At 42.0% G+C, this 21,566-nt stretch overlaps 1 protein-coding gene across 5 annotated transcripts in view; it reads right to left on the reverse strand.

The window, feature by feature from the left end:
• LOC122799579 (clathrin heavy chain 1-like) overlaps positions 1-21,566 on the reverse strand; it is a 1,937,764-nt gene that overhangs the window by 1,555,350 nt on the left and 360,848 nt on the right. For all 5 annotated transcript variants that reach the window (XM_044068726.1, XM_044068727.1, XM_044068725.1 and 2 more), the window contains one exon: positions 11,522-11,722. In XM_044068726.1, the coding sequence (XP_043924661.1) occupies positions 11,522-11,722 (201 nt within the window). The remainder of the gene's footprint in view (positions 1-11,521; positions 11,723-21,566) is intronic.

A 21,566-nucleotide genomic window follows, 5' to 3' on the forward strand; every position in this document is an offset into this window, starting at 1 on the left:
CAAAGGCTAGATTACCATCTGTGTCCCTCCAAAGTCCCTGGCTACTGAGTCGGCTCTTAAGAGTGTGTTGTCAACATGATAGTTACCAAGGGTGAAGGACTTCATGAAGGATACCATTATACATTTCTTGGCATTTAGCTTTAGTCCATGGCTCTGGCACCAGTTGTTTGCACATATCAGCATCAAGCAGGTAAGGAAATCAAACCAGAAGTAGATAAAATTCAGGCAACAACTGAAAGTACCAAAGAATACAAGGTGAAGAATTAGATGAGAAGACAAGAAATGTGGAAAATACATAAAATATAGTTGCAAGTATAGAAAATTCCTGAAACAACCTCATGTTGATCAGGACTGAACGCAAGAATTGTTAAGAAGAGGCAAATTCAAGCCAAAAGATGAAAGGTTAATACTGGCAGCCCAAGACAGTGGACTACATACACATTGTAAGTCCATTGAACATGTGGGAGAAGACAAATGTAGGTTTTGTAAAACATAATTGGAAACAGTTGCACACCTTGTTGCTGGTTGTGACATACTAATGGCAGAAGGACTGTATATTGAAAGGCATAATAATGTGGCAAGACTGTTGCAGAGTACTTTCCAAACACATTGAAGTCGCTGAAAAACACTGGAAACATGAGCCACAAAACATTGTACAAAATGAAGTCTACATCACATGGGGGTTATCAATTACCAACAGTTCAAAAGATAGATGCCAGAAAAACAGATACAGTGGTCCATGAAAGGAAGACAAAAGTAGCCCTGATCACTGAAATTGCTACACCCAGTGACTTGCGTACAGAGAGACAAAAATCATAAGATATCAGGATTTGCAGGCAGAAACTAGAGCAATGTGGAAGAAATATACCAGACAGCTCCAATAGTATGAGAAATGGGTCATGCAAAAAAAAAACTACAATTGTATTTAGACATGTTACAGACACATGCAACTCTGAACAAATTGCAGGAGTAGTCATTACTGGGCACATTGTGGGTGCTGTGAACTTTAACCATACTTTGACTTAGGAATGGGGTCCAGTCCCATCATGTAATAGAAACCCAAAAGATGTGGAGAAATTAAAAGGCATCCTGGGATATTGTTTGGGCCCACTGATGCAGTGCTCCTGGCCTTAGAGAGAGGCATTAAGGGCCTGTTCCTGATGACTGCAAGAGGTGTTTTATTTGATGGCATTTCCTGAATGAAGGTTGATGGCAGGAGAGGTGTAAAGCTGAAACCGAATTGGTCAGCCATGCTATATCTTTTGGCTAAGTACAGCTCTCGTCATTTACAACAAGCTCTGCACACAACTGTTAACTGCCTTTGAGGTTACAGACACAGCTAAAGAATAGCCACCCAACCAAGGACAAAAGACAAAATTGACCTCATATTTGGCTTTAGTACACTATTTTGTCCTCTGAGTTTATAGTGCGATGAGTGCTTTTAATCTGCTGGCTGCTGTACCCCCCCAATTTCTATCATGATTTTCTTCTTTATTTCTGTTATACAGCCTGCTGATGAAGCGATTCCACCAGGGTGGCTTTTTTTTTTAGTTAGTTCTGTAGTATGGTTGCACCCTTTGTTGGTGTACTGACAGTCTAGTCCAGGATGTTTACATTTACAAAATCCAGGAATCTCTGTGCCTGTACGTTTTTTTGTCATATAGCATTCCCAGTCAATAGTGCGGTCATAAAGTCACCCATGACTACAGTATTGGACTGAGAGTGCTTCCAATAAGTTTAAATACATGGTATGGGTTTTCCTGGGTCAAAGAGGGGGCTTCCAGCTTGCAAGAAGTGGGACTGGATTTTTCCTGTGGTAATCTGAACGTGGAAGAAGCTCAAGTGCCGCATCCTGTCTGACCAGCCTTGAGGTATATTTTTGATGTAAAATCGAGACACTTCCACCTTTAGTCCCTGCCTGTGTAGCAGCTAGTCTGAATGTGAGGGAGGCATTGCAACCTTGCACTGCTGATGTGCTCTATATGGCTTTAAACCATTTCTCAGTGACCATGCAGACCATCAGTATTCTACAGGGTGAAGAGAGCTTCTAGGGAGTGGAGTTTTTTGTTTAGACACCTAGCACTGAGGACGACCACCAATTAATTTTTCTTGGTTTTGATTTGCTACGTTAGACGTAGTTTCAGTTTGGCATTGCCTAAAAAAGGCACTATGGGGGAGGACAATGTTTTATCCAATATTTGCAAGCCAAGAGGGGAAAGGTGCAGACTACCTCTGGTAAAGTGGCGTGGTCTGTTGACCATCTCCTTCCATGTTAACAAATACTGCACCCCCTTAGAATGACACCAGAAACTAAGCCAATTATTACAGTCATCTTTTGTTTGTATTGTGGCATTATTTTATTTTCAGTTTGATTACAGGGGATGTCCACTGGGCCCAGAGAGCCTGTTTTCAGTGGAGGCCCGGGGAGAAAAGCTCCATGAAACAGATTACAGTAAAGATAGCAGTCCAATAAAAATAAGGTACAACTACAAATACATATCAAATAATACAAGGTGTGAGCAATATTGCCCATAGTGGAAAAATATTGTGCAGATACATTTTAACAAATTCACACAGTTAAAGTCAAAAGCTATTTACAGAGTGTGCGAGATCGTATGGGAATTGGCTATAAAAGGTTATAGTCGGCTATAAGGTGCTCAGGAACTTGGGAGGATACCCTCCCAGGGGCTTTTTTTAAAGAGTTCTAGGTAGGGAGAATGCAGTTACATTTCCATTTGGAGGAGAGAAAGGTGTAAAGCTGTGTTTTGAAGTTGTTTGTATTTGACACTGTCAGTGTGGAAGGGAGAGAGTTCCATTTCTTACCTAAGGAGAAGGAGAGGAGAAGTTGTCCAACAGGATGTTTAGGTTTGTGGATAGTAATCAAGTTTTGGTGTTCAGATCTGTGAGTTTTGTTTGGGGTGTATGGGGGAAGGATGCTGGTTAGAGCTGGGCATTTGGTTGGATTAAATATTAGTCTATGTGCTGTAGTCAACTTGAGGAAGTCCATCTAATTTCTGAATTCTAACCAGTTGAGGGATTAGAGGGTAACATAGTGATGTATGGAATGTTTGGCTTTGGTGGCAAATTTAGAAATTTTGTTATAACAGTTTTCAAGTTTGGAAGTGATAAAAGAGGATAGTAGGTAGTGGGTATCCTCCCAAGTTCCTAAGCACCTTATAGCTGACTATAACCTTCTATAGCTAATTCCCATACGATCTCACACACTCTGTAAATAGCTTTTGACTTTGACTTTAACTGTGTGAATTTGTTAAAGGGAGGGAGGGAAGGAGGTAAAAGGAGGCCAGAGTATGCCTGGTAGAAGTAGAGAGGAAGTGGTAGTTCCTGTATAGCATACCTAGTTTTTGGTGGGTTTTCTTTATAGTTTGCTGAATATGGATGTTGAACTTGATGTTCATCTATAGTTACACCAAGTAGTTTGGCAAAGGGAACAACTTTGATCGGAGAGTTATTTTGGCCAAGGACTTGGAAGGAATTTTCATCAACAAAGAAAGATTTTAAGGGAGTGAATAGTAGTATTTTGTTACCATTGAGAGAAAGGCGATTTTGGCACATCCAGATCTCAGTAGTTGAGAAAGCAGTCTGAGTTTTAGATAGGAATTCAGACAGGTTAGGGGCAGAGCAGACAAGTGTAGAGTCATCTGCATATTGGATGACTTTGGCATTACGAATAGCAGAGTGAAAGTTACTGATAAAGATATTAAACAGCATTGGTCCAAGGATGGACCACTGTGGTACTCCGGTAGGAGTGAATAAGAAAGGTGGTGTGTGTCTTTCCCATTTCACAGCCTGACAGCTATCTGACAGATAGCTTGAGAACCAGGAAAGAGTGTTTTGGGAGAGATTTAGGTTTGAGAGATGACTTACAAGGTGCTTATGGGAAACAATATTGAATGCTTTAGAGAGATCTAGGAGTACTGTGGATATCAAGTTCCCAGAATCTCGGGCTTGATTGACAGTTTCTAAGAATGAGAGTAGAGCTGTTATGGTGCTATGTCCTAGTCGGAAGCAATGTTGGGTAGGGGTAAGAAGTTGTTTTTTAGTCAGAAAAGGCATAAGTTGGAGGTGGATGCATTTTTCTAGGATTTTGGACATTGGAGAGAGAAGAGCTATAGGGCAGAAGTTTGAAATGTTAGTGTTTTTGCCTCCCTTGTGGAGAGGAAGAATAAAGGTGGAACACCAGAGTTTAGGGGCATAGGATTCCTTTACAGATCTATTAATTAGGATACTAATTGAAAGAGCTATACCATAGGCAGCAGACTTGAGAAAAGAGGCGGAGATGTTGTCAGGTGCATTGGAGCAGGGTTTAAGTTAGGATACAAGTCTTTTTATGTAGTTTGTGGAGACCGATTTAAGCTCAAACATAGGGGGGGGAATTACTTGGGGACTTAGATGAGGTGGAATGTAGGAGAGATGGGTCGTTGTTGGGAAAAGTTTTTGTCAGGTCGGATATTGTCTCTATAAAGAAAGAGTTAAATAGTGAGGCTAATTTGAGGTCAGATTTATTTGGGTCCGGACATGTGTTATTTTTGGAGCCTGGGTTGAGGAGCGAGTTTATGGAGTTCCAAAAAAGCCTCGGGTTTTGGGGATGGTTGGACTGGAGCTTAGTGTAGTAGGATTTTTTGTCTTTGAAGATTTGTTTTTTGCAAAGTTACGGAGCTGTGTATATTGGAGAAGGGTTTCAGGAAGTTTATTCTTTTGGTAAAGCTTCCAGGATTTGCCTCTGATGCATAATTTGCTTTGTTTCTTTAGTTAGCCAAGGGGCAGTTATAGTTTTTATTCTTTGGCGGAGCCAGGGAGCCAAGGGGACAGTTATAGTTTTTATTTTTTTCCTTGGTGGAGCTGGGGAATTTAGAGCATCTAGGAAAGTAGAATTAAAGTGGTCTATGGCTTTATCGAGTGGAAGGGTTTTTAGAATGTTCCAATTCATTTGTTTGAGACAGTTAGAGAAGGTTTTGGGGTCAAATTTACTAAGGTTACGGGTCTGAATATATTGATGTTGGTGTGGATGGGAGGTGGTTGCATGGTAAATGAATGCTGGGAGGTGGTCACTAACAGAGTCAGGGATTGTGCCAGAGTTGGTAATTTTATTTGGATGGGTGACTAAGATCCAATCAAGAGTGGATCCTGAGAGATTTGTTTTACTGGGTCTGGTGATGGAGTGGATTACTTGAGTAAAGTTAAAGAGGTTAATGGACAGGGACGGCATGGAACTGCTGATTTTATTCCAATTGATGTTTACATCGCATAGTATGTAAATTTCAAGGTTAATTTCAGCCGAGGCCCACTGGAATATGTCTTCAAGGGTCGAGACGTTATTTCCAGGTGGGTCTGGTGATGGAGTGGATTACTTGAGTAAAGTTAAAGAGGTTAATGGACAGGGAGGGCATGGAACTGCTGATTTTATTCCAACTGATGTTTACATCGCATAGTATGTAAATTTCAAGGTTAATTTCAGCCGAGGCCCACTGGAATATGTCTTCAAGGGTCGAGACGTTATTTCCAGGTGGGATATAAAGGGCGATGGATAGAGGCTTTTGTGATTATTAATTTTTAATAGCCCGTCTGTTAGTTCTGCATTGGTGAATTTAGGAATGGGGTTTGGTACGGGAATTAAGGTAATTTGGTTGGAATAGATTAATGCAACACCACCACCTTTTTTCTTTGTGCGGTCACATCTAAGAGTGTGAAATCCAGAGGGTAGGATTTCAGAATCAGAGATGTGGGGTTCGATTTAGAGAAGGTAAAATGCTGCACAATGGTAGGCACATACCAGCCTGGGACACATTCGGCGAGCGCTGTCATCTTTCTTCACATAGTCTAGGGAGGTACATCTCAGGTCACTTACACCCACATGGACTATGACAAGAGTCATACTGGTACTTGTGGTCCAATGACCCAAGTGCATGAGTAATGTGGCAGATCCTGGCCCCTGATAAGCAACTGACAGTGACTTTCTCCTTACTCAGCCTGGCAAGAGGGCAGTGCGTCTCACAATAGAGCACCCAATGACTAGAATCTTGGACTGTGTAGTGGCGAGCCTTATGGGCTTAAAAGTAGAGACTCAAGTGAGATATTGTTTCAAAACACCTACATCAACACAACCATAAGTCCACAAGGCAGTCCCAAACGTAGAAAAATAAGCCGCCAAGTCCGTTGAAAGGATAAAAAGTTTATTCCACAAAATGAAACCACTAAAAACCATATGGTTTTAAGTGGTTTCGTTTTGTGGAATAAACGTTTACCCTTTCAATGAACTTGGCGGCTTATTTTTCTACGTTTGGTACTGCCTTGTGGACTTTTTGGTTTATTTGCAGTCTCTGGAAATTTGGATTCTTAGTGTTTTGAAACAATGTATTTGGGGCTGCTGAGGGTATTTGTTGTATGTGCTTCATCTAGGTAGTCTTTGGGGTTTAGGAATGTTACACTGAAGTACCTCATCATATATGGATCTGTGCGTCTGCTTTGAATTTATGTGATGGGTGCACCCTGTGTACTACTGATAAAAGCACTCCTGTCAATAAGGTTACATGAGAGCCTTGCATCCAGTGAAAGTGTAAATACATCTCTCACACACCATATCAGTTTGAGAATAAACTAGCTGCCAGTAAACATGAGGTGATTTCTACATTGCCTCAGGATGCCCATACACACAAAGCTAGTAGAAATAGCAAGAAAGTTCAAATACATTGCAAAAAAACCCTTTTTATTGATTATATTCTCAATCTGTCTAAAGTAAATGTCAGGAGTATCTGGTTTCCAACTCTGGAGACAGTGGTTGTCACTGCAAATTAGTTGTCTTGTGTGCAACTAGGTATTGGTGAAACTTCAATGGTGCTTTTACAAGAAAAATGTCAAGTCAAGGTGTCTGTGGCTTTATAGGGCACTGCCAAACACTTGAGGATAAACTTGTAAGTACAGCCTGATGATTTATGGATAAAGTATTTAGGCAGATATTCTGAAGGTAGAAGCAAATTAAGCAGTACTTAGTGAAAGAACTAGCTCGTCAAGAATAATGCAATGAGAGGAGTCACCTGAATGGTGACGGACTAGTACTAGTGCTGCTGTCACCACAGCTTCACTCTGCTAGGATACAATGCTCCTTTGCTTCTCACCAGAAGTAAAACATTAGCACCAATCAAAGATGAGAAGCATCCCACAGCCTGTTTGATGATCCAGTCTTTTCCCAGGTAATGCAAGGGTCTGTAGGCTTGCTGTAGCCTTTTTCTGATAGATGCCTTGAAGAGCAACCAGACCAATCAGGAAGACCAAACACAGACTCTCTTCCCAACCATAAACAGTCAGGAATCTATGCACTTGGAACAAAAAGCATCTCATGAACAAGTCAAGAGTTTTAGCCCTCTATGATTGTGTTTTCTCCTATTAAAACTGGAAAGAAATAAAAGTAACTGTTCTGGATTACTGGTAGCAGCAGTTTGCTTGTTTGGATTTGGCTGAATTAGTTGCTATTCGTTTGCTTTCTTAGTGTTTGACAGGTGTCTCAGTCTCTGGCGGTGTTGTCTGTGTAGTCCAGAGGTGATCTTCCCATCAGGATCTTGCAATGTTCACCATTATCAGGCAAGTCTGTGAGGGGCTTCTAAAGTCAGATTTAGATGAGGGATGAGCAAATAGCGAGATACTGGGTTAAACACAAGGACAGGTCAGACTTTAGGAATTCAAGCCCAGTGCTCAGAATACAACTCAACTTCACAGAATTCATTCATATTCACTCAACAGTACCAAATGAAGGCTTGCAGGTACATCAGCACTGCATACACACTAACCTCCAGTAATTTATGGGAATCTTCCTTATATGGACTTATAAAAGGCTCCATTAAGCAACCAGAAAAAATACAGTAAAGCACTGTATGGTTAGGCATAATAGCAAGGAGTCCAGCACTGCAAATCACCCAGTCATTCTCAGTATTCACTTCAACCATCACGGTACCATGATAATCAAAAAACTATCCTAGCCAACATTGTGTAAAAGCAAGATCCATCTCTGAATGGTTTGATCAGTCTAATCACAAGATGCCCACCTCCACAGAAAACCCCAATGACAATACAGATTATATCAAATTCCCCTAACAGAATGCCTTTCGAATCACCACTTTTGTTCTGGTGAGAGTAAAAGCAAAGAAACAATGATACCCAACCACATATGTAGCAGTCTTGTGACCGCCACTATCTATTACCAAACAGATAGCAGCTCCAGTAATCGACTCCAAACCTCAAAGGCACTAATCCCCCTTCAATCCATGTTAGTAAGCATCTGGAACCATGGATTTACACTTTCCAGCCATCTCTGGAACCTACTTGGTTGAAATGAGCATAGTCAGATAATGTAGTAACTTTCTCATTTACCAACAACCTACAACTTAAACTGACCCACTGTGTGAAAGAAGATGTAGTTATACAATGTAATTCGTGGCAAAACTCTCTCTCAAAGCCACACACATGAAGGCCTTCAGTACCACACACCATCACACTGAACCAAATCATACACAGTTCAGTCCAATCAGTCTTCTAAAGCTTCCAATATAACAAAACATCTGGATAAAAGGTATTGCTGCTAAACACTAGGGCCCTGAACAAAATAACTCCACTCCTTCAAACACTCTCTACCCTTTAAAACACTGATATATGCATCTTCTCACAGACCTGGTCCAAGACCACTGATGACACTCAAGAAAGTACAGGGTTTCAATGCCTACCACACGTTTATACCACATGTTCAGACCAACTACATTACATGGTGTTGCCATATTCTAAATTTCAGCTTCATGCTTGTTAGACAAGAACTTATTTTTACAACAATCCCTGCATCAAAGCTATCAAGGCACCCTCTATGTCCCTATCAACATATTCCTCCCACCTAACTAGTATAGAGTCTCCAAGCAAAACGTCACACTAGGGGACTTCAACTACTCCTCTAACTGGGAGACTTGGAAATCCTCAAACCTGTATGCCCAGACATTTCAGGATTTCAATACAAACTCACTGGACCAGTTAGTCTGCACTCTAATAAAGAGTGATAAAATCCTAGACTTGGTCCTGCACCCATATGGAGTAGCTCTGCAATTATAACTTTTTCGTTGGTCAGATCACACCACAAATCAATCACATTCACTTTATGAATGAAGCCAGAAGCATCTTCCAATACCTTAAATTTAAGAGATTATGCCAAGGCTAATCTACTAGAACCAAGTGATAACCTGGCTAAATTCTAAAGTCCCTTCCATCTCGACACCCCCACTGTTTAAGAAGAATCATTTACCACTTAATTCTATGCACATGTAAACAGCCAAAGATGCATCTGGCCTCCACAGATGTAAACAATACCAAATTTAAAAATAAACCCCTCGGGTGGAACCATAACATAAACAGGGTCTATTACAGGAAAAAAAAATCATTGCACACACAATTTTATCTCAAGATGCCAAAAGCCCTTTTTCTAAACTTAAATCCCAATCTTGATCAAATCAGCCAACGTCAGATATACGAGTTAAAAGTATATACCCAGGCAAAGGATAACCCCAAAGTTTTCGATAATTGTGTTACAAATCTCAGAAATAATACCCAGCACTGTGCACAGCTAATAGTAAGACATTTCACATACTCAGACACACAGTACATACCAATCTAAATTGTGGACAAATTCCATTCAAACTTCACTCCACTCTCCCCTCCTAAATTCCTAGATTACATATCTGTATCACCCCCCCCCCACACAATCTCCCAAAAAAAGTCCTCAAGGCACTATCCAAGGTAAGGAGCACTACTTCTGGCTGGGTAGTAATACTGAGTTGCTGCTGTTCAACCTGAAATGTGACTTGTCAGACCCCCTATAGATGTTACTTAATACCAGCCTCCAAACAGGCTTTACGCCTGATGAATAGAGGACAGCAACATTCATTTCCTTACATAAAGTTGGGGTGTCAACAGACCCAAGTTACAGCCTCACCTGTAAAGTTATGAAAAGGATCATTTTAGAATTAATAAGGACATAAGCAACATACACATTCTAGATCCAAGCCAGAGTGAATCTTTCAAGAGCACATCCTGCCTATTTAACCCAGTCATTTTTTTAGGAAGCTACAGAGTTAAACAGCAAAACAAACACTGTATATTTTGACCTCAAAATACATTCAACTCATCCTACACACTGGTATCGTAGATAATTCTCCTAACTAAATGTAAATTCTTCTGCAATTCAATGAATAGCAAACTGGCTGAGGATATTAGGGTGGCCAGCTCTATCTGCTCTAAAAAGGCCTGTTACAAGAGGTGTTATCCCAGGGTTCAGTCCTTGGGCTACTACTCTTTGGGATTTACTTACACAGCTCAAAACAAATGTTAAGGGTTTATGGATGACCATGAACACCAAAATCTTCAAGATAGTCTTGACACAGCTACTGGGAAAAGCCATGGAATAAAATTAAAATGTCAAGAAATGTATAACTGCATGACCTCACTTGTAATTATCACCATGACAAAATACCCCTGAAATTTGATCTCACAGTCAGGGGATCTATGGATTTGTGACAATATCAAACTGCCCTTTATAACAGTGCAAATGAAGTGATCAAAGTACTTTTTCATTGCACATCTTGTATCTAAATGGTATAGCATCCAGCTCCAGAGATGCAATCATTCCACTGTCCACTGCTTTAAGGCTGAACTTAAAATATAATGCCCCATTACGTATGTAGTTGTCCAAATACTTGCCACAAAAAGAACCACCACACTTTCTGCTGGAATAAAAGGAAGCCTAAATCACAAAAAAAAAAAAAAAAAAAAAAATTTGAAGATCTTGTCCCTCTTTTCAGCATCACAGATGCTACTTTGACACAATCTCGGACTTGCAAATAAAGCCTCAACAGACCCTATCCTGTCAGACCTATTACACATTCACCACAAGTCCAGAGGTAGCATAAACACTTTCTCAAGGGATTTCAATCTTTTTTAACATAAATAAAATATGTTGTTGGATGGATAGGTAACTAACAGAATACCTCTTCTACAGAAAATTCTTCCACTGCACATAAAACAAAGTACTTATTCGAATATAATATGGACAAATGGATGGAAAACTGCAGATTCACCCCCAGTTGAACATCCATGCTCCTTCATACATAGAGGAGCAGTAAATGTCTTGACATATCCTTATTCCAGCTATTTTGTTAGTCAATTGGAAAATGTAAGAACTAAAAAAATATTATAGGAATGTAAGCCTATTCTTCTTAAGACCTTCATAAATCAATAGCCTAGTAAGTACATATGAACCTATCAAACAGTTCAACAAGAAAATGTTACAGAAAATTCACACAAATGATGCAAAAGATAGCAAACATGTTAACAGTGATGCCCGCCAAACCACACTGCATTAAACTGTAAGTGGTAATACAGAACACAGTGCAGTGAAAACCAGCTTTGGGGGGACGGGGGACGCTAATAAAAGTTACGGCATCAAATTCATGTCCACATTCAAAATGGTGTTTACCTTGTCTTCCTTCAGCCATTTCTCCAAAAGCTGTTTACGACCCTGCTGAAGCACTGGGCGGCAGAGTTCCAAAGATTCAAATTTATTAAGCTGTCCCTGGTCAAGCAAAATCCCAAAGTACTGAAGTAATGGAGAGGCTTGTCCTGGTTGAGCTGGCACAGACTGGAATTTTCTAATTGTGTCAGCCGTTCGTAGGATTCCCTAAACGATAAAACATACAAAATGAATATATTTGCACACTTTTCATAATGCCCTGCCCTACCCATAACATTTGTGTTAGCTATCATGGATAAAAAGTCATTTACCTTTCCTAATCCTTTAAATATGGTTGAATCCAGGTATGTACTTACTATAATGCATGATCTGTGTTGCCTTCTTCCAGCCATCTCAACCTGTGGGTTACGGGATTAAATCAGATCAAAGGCTGTCATCTCACAATCTTCAGTTCTGAATCTTATCTCTTCCATAATGCCCTGCGTCCCCAAGTCTCCACAGATAGAGTCTGCCCTGCATCACCTGACTTGCACCCACAGAATCTCCTTAAATGAAATCAAGAAACAGACAGGGTCTCACAAAAGACTTCAGATCGATATGAATAGTCTCTCCCTGAAACCACAAGCGATGGCAACTGAGCAAGGGAACAAAAGAAAGGGATGGTTGAAACACAGGCAGAAGACAACACAGATCTATCATTATGGTAAGTAAAGAATTTTTGTATCCGAAGTGGTCTTTTCCATCCATCTCAACCACTGGGACAGAGTCCCCAGCCAGAGGACTGGTATTAAGAAAGATCATTCTGCAAAATGGTGGGGCTAAACCAGGACCTGGATCTGGACTGAATTGTCTAGTTGATGACATTCAGTCACATGACATCATCTAAAGAAGTGGCTAAATAAGGTCAATTTTAGTAGCAAATGCCCTAAGCAGAGTGGGCATTAAGCTTAAAGGAAAGCTTCTGACCTTTCATGGTACAGGCAAAGGAAATGCTGATAGCCATCTGGACAGGGTCACTTTGGAAACAGGTTTTCCAAGCTTAGCTTCAGAGAAGGGCAAACGATTGATCTAACCTCCTGATACACATTTGGCCCTATCCAAACAAAATCGCATATGGCGATAGAGGTCTAAACAATTAACCATATATTCACCTTTAATACTGAAGTTAAAAAAGAAAATTGGTAAACATCAAAGTCAGTAACTCAAACTCGCAGCCACAAAAGGTCAAATAATCTGACAGCCTAGTACCTACCTATGAACCTATATGATTGGATGGGAAATGGGAAATTCACCCCGGGGATCACCTCTGCGGCGCTGCTCGACAGTGGCACAGGAAAATAATTTTCTTGGGTGGCAAAAGCCAGGGTACCTTTTTGGCTGGGCTTGTATAGGTCCCAGGGCCGATAGCCTAGTACCTACCTATGAATCATTAAATCAAAACATCTCTTTCCTATCCATCTGTATAAACTGTATTTAAATTGAGAGAATGATTTTCTACTGGTAACATCTTCCACCACCTACCAGCCCAGCAATGAAATGGATTTCTTTGACCAAGTCATTTATAGCATTCAATAAATGCCTGCCTTTATTAATACCAACTCCTGTAGCAAATGAATCATTTTAAACCTATAACTTAAAGATGAGACAATGCTTTTAAAGGTCTAGCATAATTTTGCCCTCATACCTTTGCCTTGTAAAAAATGTTTGAACTCTCTAATTTCCTCATATGCAAGATATTTTAAGAAAAGAAAATGACAGCCCCATACTCCATAGCAGATTGCACAATAGTTTAATAGGCAACACAACCTTGCAATCTCCACTTCAATTTAATATGCTGCTCAAGCCATAAAAACGTCTAATACCCAAAAATAGTGGTTACAAAATTGAACTTATGATCAATACTGATGCCCAAATCATTAACATTAGCCCTCTCTAAATTACCTTTCATGTCATATGTATAACAAGGATTTTTACATCAAAATTCATAACTTTTTTCTAAAATTAAATTTCATAACATTCCATACATATGACAGTTTGAATATGATGATTGTCCTTAACTGATGTAACAACCGATCCAAGCTTGGCATCATCCGCATATTTACAAACCTAGACATTACCTTACAAAGGAAAAAGTACAGTTGTGTACACTTACCATAAATGTAGATGTTAGTGTGTATTCACTGTTGCAGTCATCACATTTGGGTTATCTGCATGCAGGTAGCCCTCAGGCTGCCTGAATACCAGAGTCTTGGGATTTCTGCGTCAGATACTGTCACTTCTTCCATGACGTCAGGACGTCATGGGTATAGAACATGTAGCCGACGCCATTACATCAGTTTTATTTGCCCCAGATGTCAGGAGTCCCCTAAATATGGAGCAATTACATGTTGTGGAACACCCCCAGCAAAAAGCAAATACCAGTGATATAAGGTTTGTCAAACAAAAAGGATAGGTAGAAGAGAAGCCAGGGTGCTGGAGGGAGGGTAACCAGGACTGCAACAGTGAATACACTCTAACATCTACATTTATGGTAAGTCTACACAACTGTACTATGTTCTTCGTGTTTCACTGTTGCAGTCATCACATTTGTGTTGATTCCCAAAGCTGAGGATGGGTGGAGGCAGTCAAGAAGCATTAGGGCTGGCAAGCAGGCCCTGTAAGACTGCTGTAGCAAATCCAGCTCTCGATTTAGAAAACATAGGTAAGTGGTAATGCTTGGTGAATGTGTGTACAGAGCTCCAGGTTGCAGCTTCCAGGATGTCCCTGGAAGGGACTCCCCCGAGAAATGCTGTAGAGGTTGACGTAGCCCTAGTGGAATGTGTTCTGATCCCTTGTGGGGCAGGATTCTCATGAGGGTTGTAGCAGAAATGGATGCAGTGTGCTATCCATGTGGAAATGGTTTGCCCTCTGCCCCTGTAGCAAAACTGACTAGATGCTGGTCAGATTTTCATAAAGTTTTAGTCCTGTCTAGATAGAACCTAATCTGCCTGTGCATGTGCAGGATCCTTTCCCCTGTATTCTTAATGATTAGGGAAAAGGGTTGGCAAATGAATAGATAGGTTTAAAGCCACCTTTGGCATAAATGATGGGTTGGTCCTGAGGGAACCCTGTCTGCATGGAAGAAAATGAAGGGTTCCACGGCCATAAGGGCCTGCAATTCAGACATTCTTGAAGTGATGGCTAGAAGTAAAGCTGTTTTCCAGGAGAGGAATTTTAACTCTGCTGAAGCAGCAGGTTGAAAGGGTGGAAGCGCGATTTTTTCCAATACAAAGTTAAGGTCTCAGGCTGGAGTGGGAGCTCTCCTGGGGGGGGCAGTCAAATTTTTGGCTCCTCTCAAGAACTGTTAGACCAGAGGAATAGAGAAGAGGGGTGGCTCAGTATTATAATGAGCTGAGATGGCAGAGGCAAAACTGAAGAGAAGGATAGGCCTTTGTGGAACATTTCTGTTAAGTAATCTAGTACATGAGGCATGCTGGGCACATTTATGGCCATTCCCTTGAGACTGGCTCCAAGAACAGTATCTTTTCCACTTTTCTTAATAGGATTTTCTAGTAGTAGGCCTTTTTTGCATCCAGGATGACAACCAGGTTGCTAGGTTCAGGGTTTGTAACTGAGGATGCAAAATCTAGCCATCCTGCTGGGACAGCAGGGAGGGGCGGGTCTCAGGCAGGTGCAAAGGTGGCAGTACTGTCAGACTGCGCAAATGTGGGTACCAGTGCTGGCGTGGCCAGTCTGGTGCAATCAGGATTGTCCTTCGCTTGTCCTGTTTGATCTTTAGTAGAACCTTCGAGAGGAGGGGCATAGATTGATAGGCCTTCCCATGTAAAGGACAGAGTATCCACTTTCCATGCTTGGCTGTGGGGAGTTCTTGTGCAATATTTGCTCAACTGAAAGTTCTGAGGGGATGCGAAGAGGTCCATCTCTGATGCCCCCCACCAGCTGTGGATCAGCAGCTTGAATGATTTGGGTTCCAGTTTCCATTCGTGCGGTCCATTAGATTTCTGCTCATCTGCCTGTGAAATTAGTTTGTCTGGCAGGAATTGAGCTTGCATGTGCACTTGGTTGCTCAAGGCGGTGTCCCACAGAGCCACAGCAAAGCTGCACAGTGGGTAAGAATGGGTTCCCCCCTGCTTATGTACCACAGACCTGTGATGCTGTCTGTCTATCAATAGTTGCCCTGGAAGAATAAGGCGTTTGAAGGCTGTCGGAGCATTCTGTACAGCTAACATTTCTTTTTGACTGTTATGCAGGTCCACTTGCTTTGGGCTCCATTTGCCTTGAATACTTTGTCCTGCCATGTGAGCCCCCCCCCTGCATAGTCTGATACGTCTGTTGTTAGGGTTTGGGCGGCAAGGGGTAGAGTGAAAGGGAGTCCTCTGTTGTGGTAGCAGGCCTCTGCCCACCAAAGAAACTGTTCTTAGGCAAGGAATGATAGGAAACATTGTTTCCAGGTCCTGAGAAAGTTGACACCAGAGACTAAGTACCACTGAAGTTTTCTCATACGCAGTCTTGCATATGGAATTAGTAGAATGCAAGAGGCCATGAACCCTAGGGCTTGCAGTATTTTTCTTGCAGATAGCTGCGTTTTGGTGGCCAACAGATTGAAGTAGTTTGTCAAATACATTTATTTTTCTGGAGTGAGGAATGCCATCAGTAAAGTTGTGCTCAAGCTTGCTCCCAGGAATACAATCTGTTGGCTGGGTACCTGATGTGATTTCTTTTCATTGATGGTGTACCCCAGTGAAGTCAGAAGTCTCTTTACAAATGTCAGATGCTGGAGTAGCAATTCCTGACTGTCCGCCTGAATCAGACAATCTTGCAACTGTGTGCAAATTTGAAGCTTTTTTTTTCCTGCCTGCAACATGCAATGGCTGGAGCTAGGCATTTTGTGAATACCCTGGGTGCAGTAGACAAGCCAAAGGGAAGTGCAGAGAACTGATTATGCCTAGAGCTGGCTCTGAAACATAGAGATTTCCTGCAAGATTCCCTTATGGGGGTGTGCAGATAAGCTTCTTTTAAGTCTAAAGTGGTTAGCCAGGAGTATTTAGCTAGCAAAGGAAGCAGCTGTTGGACAGTAAGCATCTTGAACCTTGGAACCACCAGGAAAGTGTTGAGAACAGACAGATACACGATAGGGCAACCAAAAGTTCTCTTTCCTGGGTACCAGAAACAATCTAGAGTAAAAACTTTGTCCTCTATGCTCTGCTGGGACAGGTCGAAAAGCCTTGCTACTGAGAAGAGAAAGTACTTGCTTTTGTGCCTCTGCCCACTGGTTGGGGGGGGGGGGGTGGCAGTGAGTGGAAGTAGAAACTGTATCCCTGAGATACAATGTTCAAGACCCATCTGTCAGGGGTGATGTACTCCCAGTTATTTGCATGTAGGGCAAGTTTTCCTCCTAAGGGTGCAAGTACTTGGGCAAGGCTTGGAAGAATTAAGGATAAGTCATTGTGAGATTTTACCATAAGATGTTTGCTTACTACTCCCTGTTTTAGAGGTGGCAGCACTCCAATGCTTAGATCTGTGCATACCCTGAGACTGTAATCGTGGTGGCATGCTGCCCCTGGGTTAGGGCTGAGAAGGCCTGGGAGGGACTGGAAAGGACCAGTTTTTAGAAGGCCAATGCTTACCGAATCTAGGTGGCTGCACCTGTAGGAAATACTTAACAGTTTGCATAGATTTAGCTTTTTCCTCCATCTTTTTGAGGACTTCTGCTTTACTGCCAAACAGACGTTCTTGATTTAGTGGTGCCATGTAAAAATTTTGCTTTGACAGTCTGGCAAGATATGTTCCTTAAGCCAAGCATGCCTTCTAAGAACAGACCCAGTGACAGCAGCCCTGCAAGATGTTTCTAAGGCATCAAAACCACATTGCAAAGTATGTTTTCTAACTTGGTTAGCAGAATGCATTAATTCTTGTAAATCTTTATGTTCTGCACAATCAGGAATCAGCGTCATCTTCTGTTTAATTAGCTCCATAATATGTTGCTGATAATTTAACATATGAAACTGGCAATTTAAAGCCCTGATGGCAAGAGTAGCAGAGGTGTGTATTTTCTTACCCCATCTGTCTAAAGCCCTAGAGTCTCTGTCCGAAGGGGTAAGGCTTTTGGCTATTGTAGCCTTAATGCCTTTAGGCCCCTGGAAAATGGTTTCTGGATCCGCAGTAGGATTCTTAAAGAGACACTTGTGAGAGTGAGGAACTCTGTAGACAGAAGGGCTGATCTGCAAGGAAACTGTCTTGGTGGAAAACAAGGTAAAGTGGCAAAATCAGGACAAAGCTTGAGGTTCTGAATCTCTTCTGGCAAAGGTTACTGTGACCAGAAAGAGCATCTTCCAAGACAGAATCTTTAAATATAGAGAAACAAACTGTACAAAGGGGACCCTGACCAAAGCTTGGAGAACAGGCAAATCCCTTAGAGGAATAGAATCTCCCAAAGGTCTGAGCAAAACTGTGCCCTACAAAAAGCTTTGCAGTCTTACAGAAGAATAAGCTGTCCAAATCAGAAATCAACATTCATAGGGACACTAGCTGGACCTTAATGGAGGAATACTTAGAACCATAATGGAAAACAGCTGGAAAAAGCTAGTATAGTGTCTAGAAAGAAATAGACAGAAAATCATCTTCACTTTTTAGAGAACCGTGTACCAGAAAGTTGCAAGGACATGTACAACCTTTTCTGAAAGCCTGGTATCTCTGGATAACACTGGAAAAGTACAGTTTTGTACCTACCACAAATGTAGATGTCCGATAGATATGCAACTGCAGTCATAACATATGGGTTGTCCTGCCTCAGGCAGCCCTCGGTCGGCCGGATTCCAAAGTCTGGGTCCGACGTCGGCTGATGTCGCATTTCTCTCCGACGTCAGAGCGGCTGGAGTACATAAGCATCAGCCGACGCCATTTTCTTCAGTGTTTCTTGCCCCAGATGCCAGGTGCCCTCCAAGGAAGGCTGTAATCAAATTGGAAGACAAACAGGTTTCCAGACAAATAAGTAAGCAATAAACAGATGCACCATAACAGATATCCCCAGCTAAGAGAAACAGGGATAGGAGTGGACCCAAGGCATAGAGGGGTATGGAGGGAGGGAAAATCCGACTGCAGTTGCATATCTATCGGGCATCTACATTTATGGTAGGTACAAAACTGTACTATGTCCTTCAAGAATGCAACTGCAGTCATAACATATGGGTTGAATACCATAGCTTAGCTGGGGGAGGAGGAATGCTCTAGGAAAGAGATGGTGCGGCAATCGAACCCTGCAGGACTGCCGAAGCAAAGCCTGCTCTGGATCTGGAAATATAAAGGGAGATTGTAGTGTTTGGAGAATGTATGCACGGAGCTCCATGTAGCAGCTTCTAGAATGTCTTTTGTAGGCACCCCTCTTAAGAATGCTGTAGAGGTGGCTGTAGCTCTGGTGGAGTGTGGTCTGACATTGGCTGGAACATTCTTCCCATAGAAGGAATAAAATCTGATGCAATGTCCAATCCATTTTGAAATAAATAGTCTGTTTGGAAATTGCTTTTCCTTGTACTCCGGGGCGTAAGCTACAAAAAGCTGATCAGACTTCCTACTGGTCTTGGTTCTGTCCAGGTAGTAGCGAAGTTGTCTGTGAATGTCCAAGGTATGCAACAGTCTTTCCCCTTTGCTCTCAGGATTGGGGAAGAAAGTAGGCAGGTAAATAGCTTGATTTAAAGAAACCCTAGATACCACCTTTGGCATAAAAGTAGGGTTGGCTCTTAAGGAGACCCTATCTCTGTGAAAGATTATGAACGGTGGTGTTGCCATTAGGTCCTGTAGTTCCGAAACCCTTCTTGCGGAGGTAATTGCCAACAGGAAAGCTGTCTTCCATGATAAAAATTGTAAGTCCACTGAAGCTGCTGGCTCAAAGGGAGGTAGAGTCAGTTTTTCTAGGACAAAGTTGAGGTCCCAAGCTGGCACCGGAGCCTTTCTTGGTGGCTTAATGTTGATTCCCCTGAGGAATTGCCTTAAAGGATGTGAAAACACAGGCGGATCAGTGTTATATCTAGCTGAGATAGCTGAAGCATGTATCTTTATGGAAGAATATGAGAGTCCATTCTGTAGCATATCTGCCAAATATTCCAGGATGAGTGGGATATTCAATAATGATGCATCATGTCCCTTGCTGGTATTCCAAATGCTGAATCTCTTCCATTTTGCTAAGTAAACCTTTCTGGTGGATGGTCTTCGAGCTTCTGTTAATATCCGCTGAACTTCCTTGAAGAGAGATAGATTGAGATTATTCATGGGATCTCCCAGGCTGTTAGCTGCAGTGTCTGAAGGTTTGGATGCACTGTTTTGAAGTTGTGTTGAGTCAAAAGTAGGGGCCATTGGGGAAGGGCCCACTTTTTGTTGTGACATATGCTCCTTAGTAGAGGGTACCAGTGTTGTCTTGGCCAGTCTGGAGCTATTAGGATCCCCTTGGGCCTCTCTGCTTTGATCTTTAGTAATACTGTGGTCATCAGTGGCAGAGGTGGGAATGCATAGATTTTTAGAAAGTTCCAGTTGAATGAAAGAGCATCTATTTTCCAAGCTTGTGGATGGTATGTCCTTGAACAGAATTTTTGTAGATGATGGTTGAGGTGGGAGGCAAATAGGTCTACTTCTGGCCTGCCCCATGTCGAGGTGAGTTGTGTGAAGATTTTCGGATGTAACCTCCACTCGTGTGGATCTATGAAATTCTTGCTTAGGCTGTCTGCCAGCACATTGTCTTTGCCTGGAACAAACTGGGATTGCAACTGTATGTTTAGGCTCAGTGATTTTTCCCAAAGATTCATTGTCAGTCTGCAAAGGGGGTAGGAATGGGTGCCCCCTTGCTTGTTTATGTACCACATCACAGTGGTGTTGTCTGTCCGTATCAGTAGATGGCCTTGCTGAAGTTGTTGTCGAAAGGCCTCAATGGCATGCATTACTGTCAGCATTTCCTTTTGGTTTATATGCAGATGTGTTTCCTTTGGAGACCATTGTCCTTGTATACATCTGCCCTCCATGTGCGCCCCCCATCCAAGGTCTGAGGCGTCTGTGGTCATGGTCTGTGTTATCTGAGGTTTTTTGAATGACATACCTGCGTTTGCCTGGCTTACCGAGGCCCACCATAGGAATTCTTTTTGTAGGCATGGAATGAGCGGTATGGTCGTCTCTAGGTTGTTGCTGTGCTGAGACCATAGGCTTTTTAGGTCCCATTGAAGCTTTCTCATGTGTAGTCTTGCTAATGGAACCAGGAGAATGCAGGATGCCATGTAACCCAAGGCCTGTAGGAATCCCCTTGCAGTCATCTGGGTGAGTTTTGCCAAACCTTTGAAATAATGAGTTAACTTCTCTTGCTTGTCTTCTGTCAGGTAAGCCATTTGAGAGGCTGTGTCTAGATTGGCTCCTAAGAAGGTTATTTGCTGGGCTGGCTGAAGTCTTGACTTTTGGAAGTTGACTGTGTATCCCAGAGCCTGTAGCAATTGTATGACATAGTTCAAGTTTTTTGTCAAAATCAATTTGTTGTCCGCTTGTATGAGGCAGTCGTCCAGGTATGGGTAAATTTGGATCCCTTGGAGCCTGCAATGAGCAATTACTGAAGCCAGGCATTTTGTAAATACTCTGGGCGCAGTAGATAAGCCAAATGGCAATGTTGAGAATTGATAATGCTCTGGCCCTGCAAGAAATCTGAGGTATCTTCTGCAGCTGTGTCTGATAGGGACATGCAGGTATGCCTCATTGAGGTCCATAGTAATCAGCCAAGACCCCTTGCCCAGCATGGGAAGGAGTTGCTGTAGAGTCAGCATTTTGAACTTTGGTACTATGAGAAAGGTGTTTAATGCGGACAAATCCAGTATTGGTCTCCATTGAGTTTCTTTTCTTGGAACAAGTAACAGTCTTGAGTAAAACCCCTGGCCTTGTTCTTGTTGTGGAGCTCTTTCTATTGCTTTGATCTGAGCAAGCAGAGAAATTTGCTTGATAGCCTCTGCCCTCTGGTTTTGTGGTAGGTTTGGCATGTCTTGTTTTCTTGGTAAGGTATGAAAGTGGAACCTGTAACCTTGGTCTA

Source organism: Protopterus annectens, chromosome 4.part0 (genome assembly GCF_019279795.1).
Source record: "Protopterus annectens isolate FY-2018-M chromosome 4.part0, PAN1.0, whole genome shotgun sequence".
Classification (NCBI taxonomy): Eukaryota; Metazoa; Chordata; order Ceratodontiformes; family Protopteridae; genus Protopterus; species Protopterus annectens.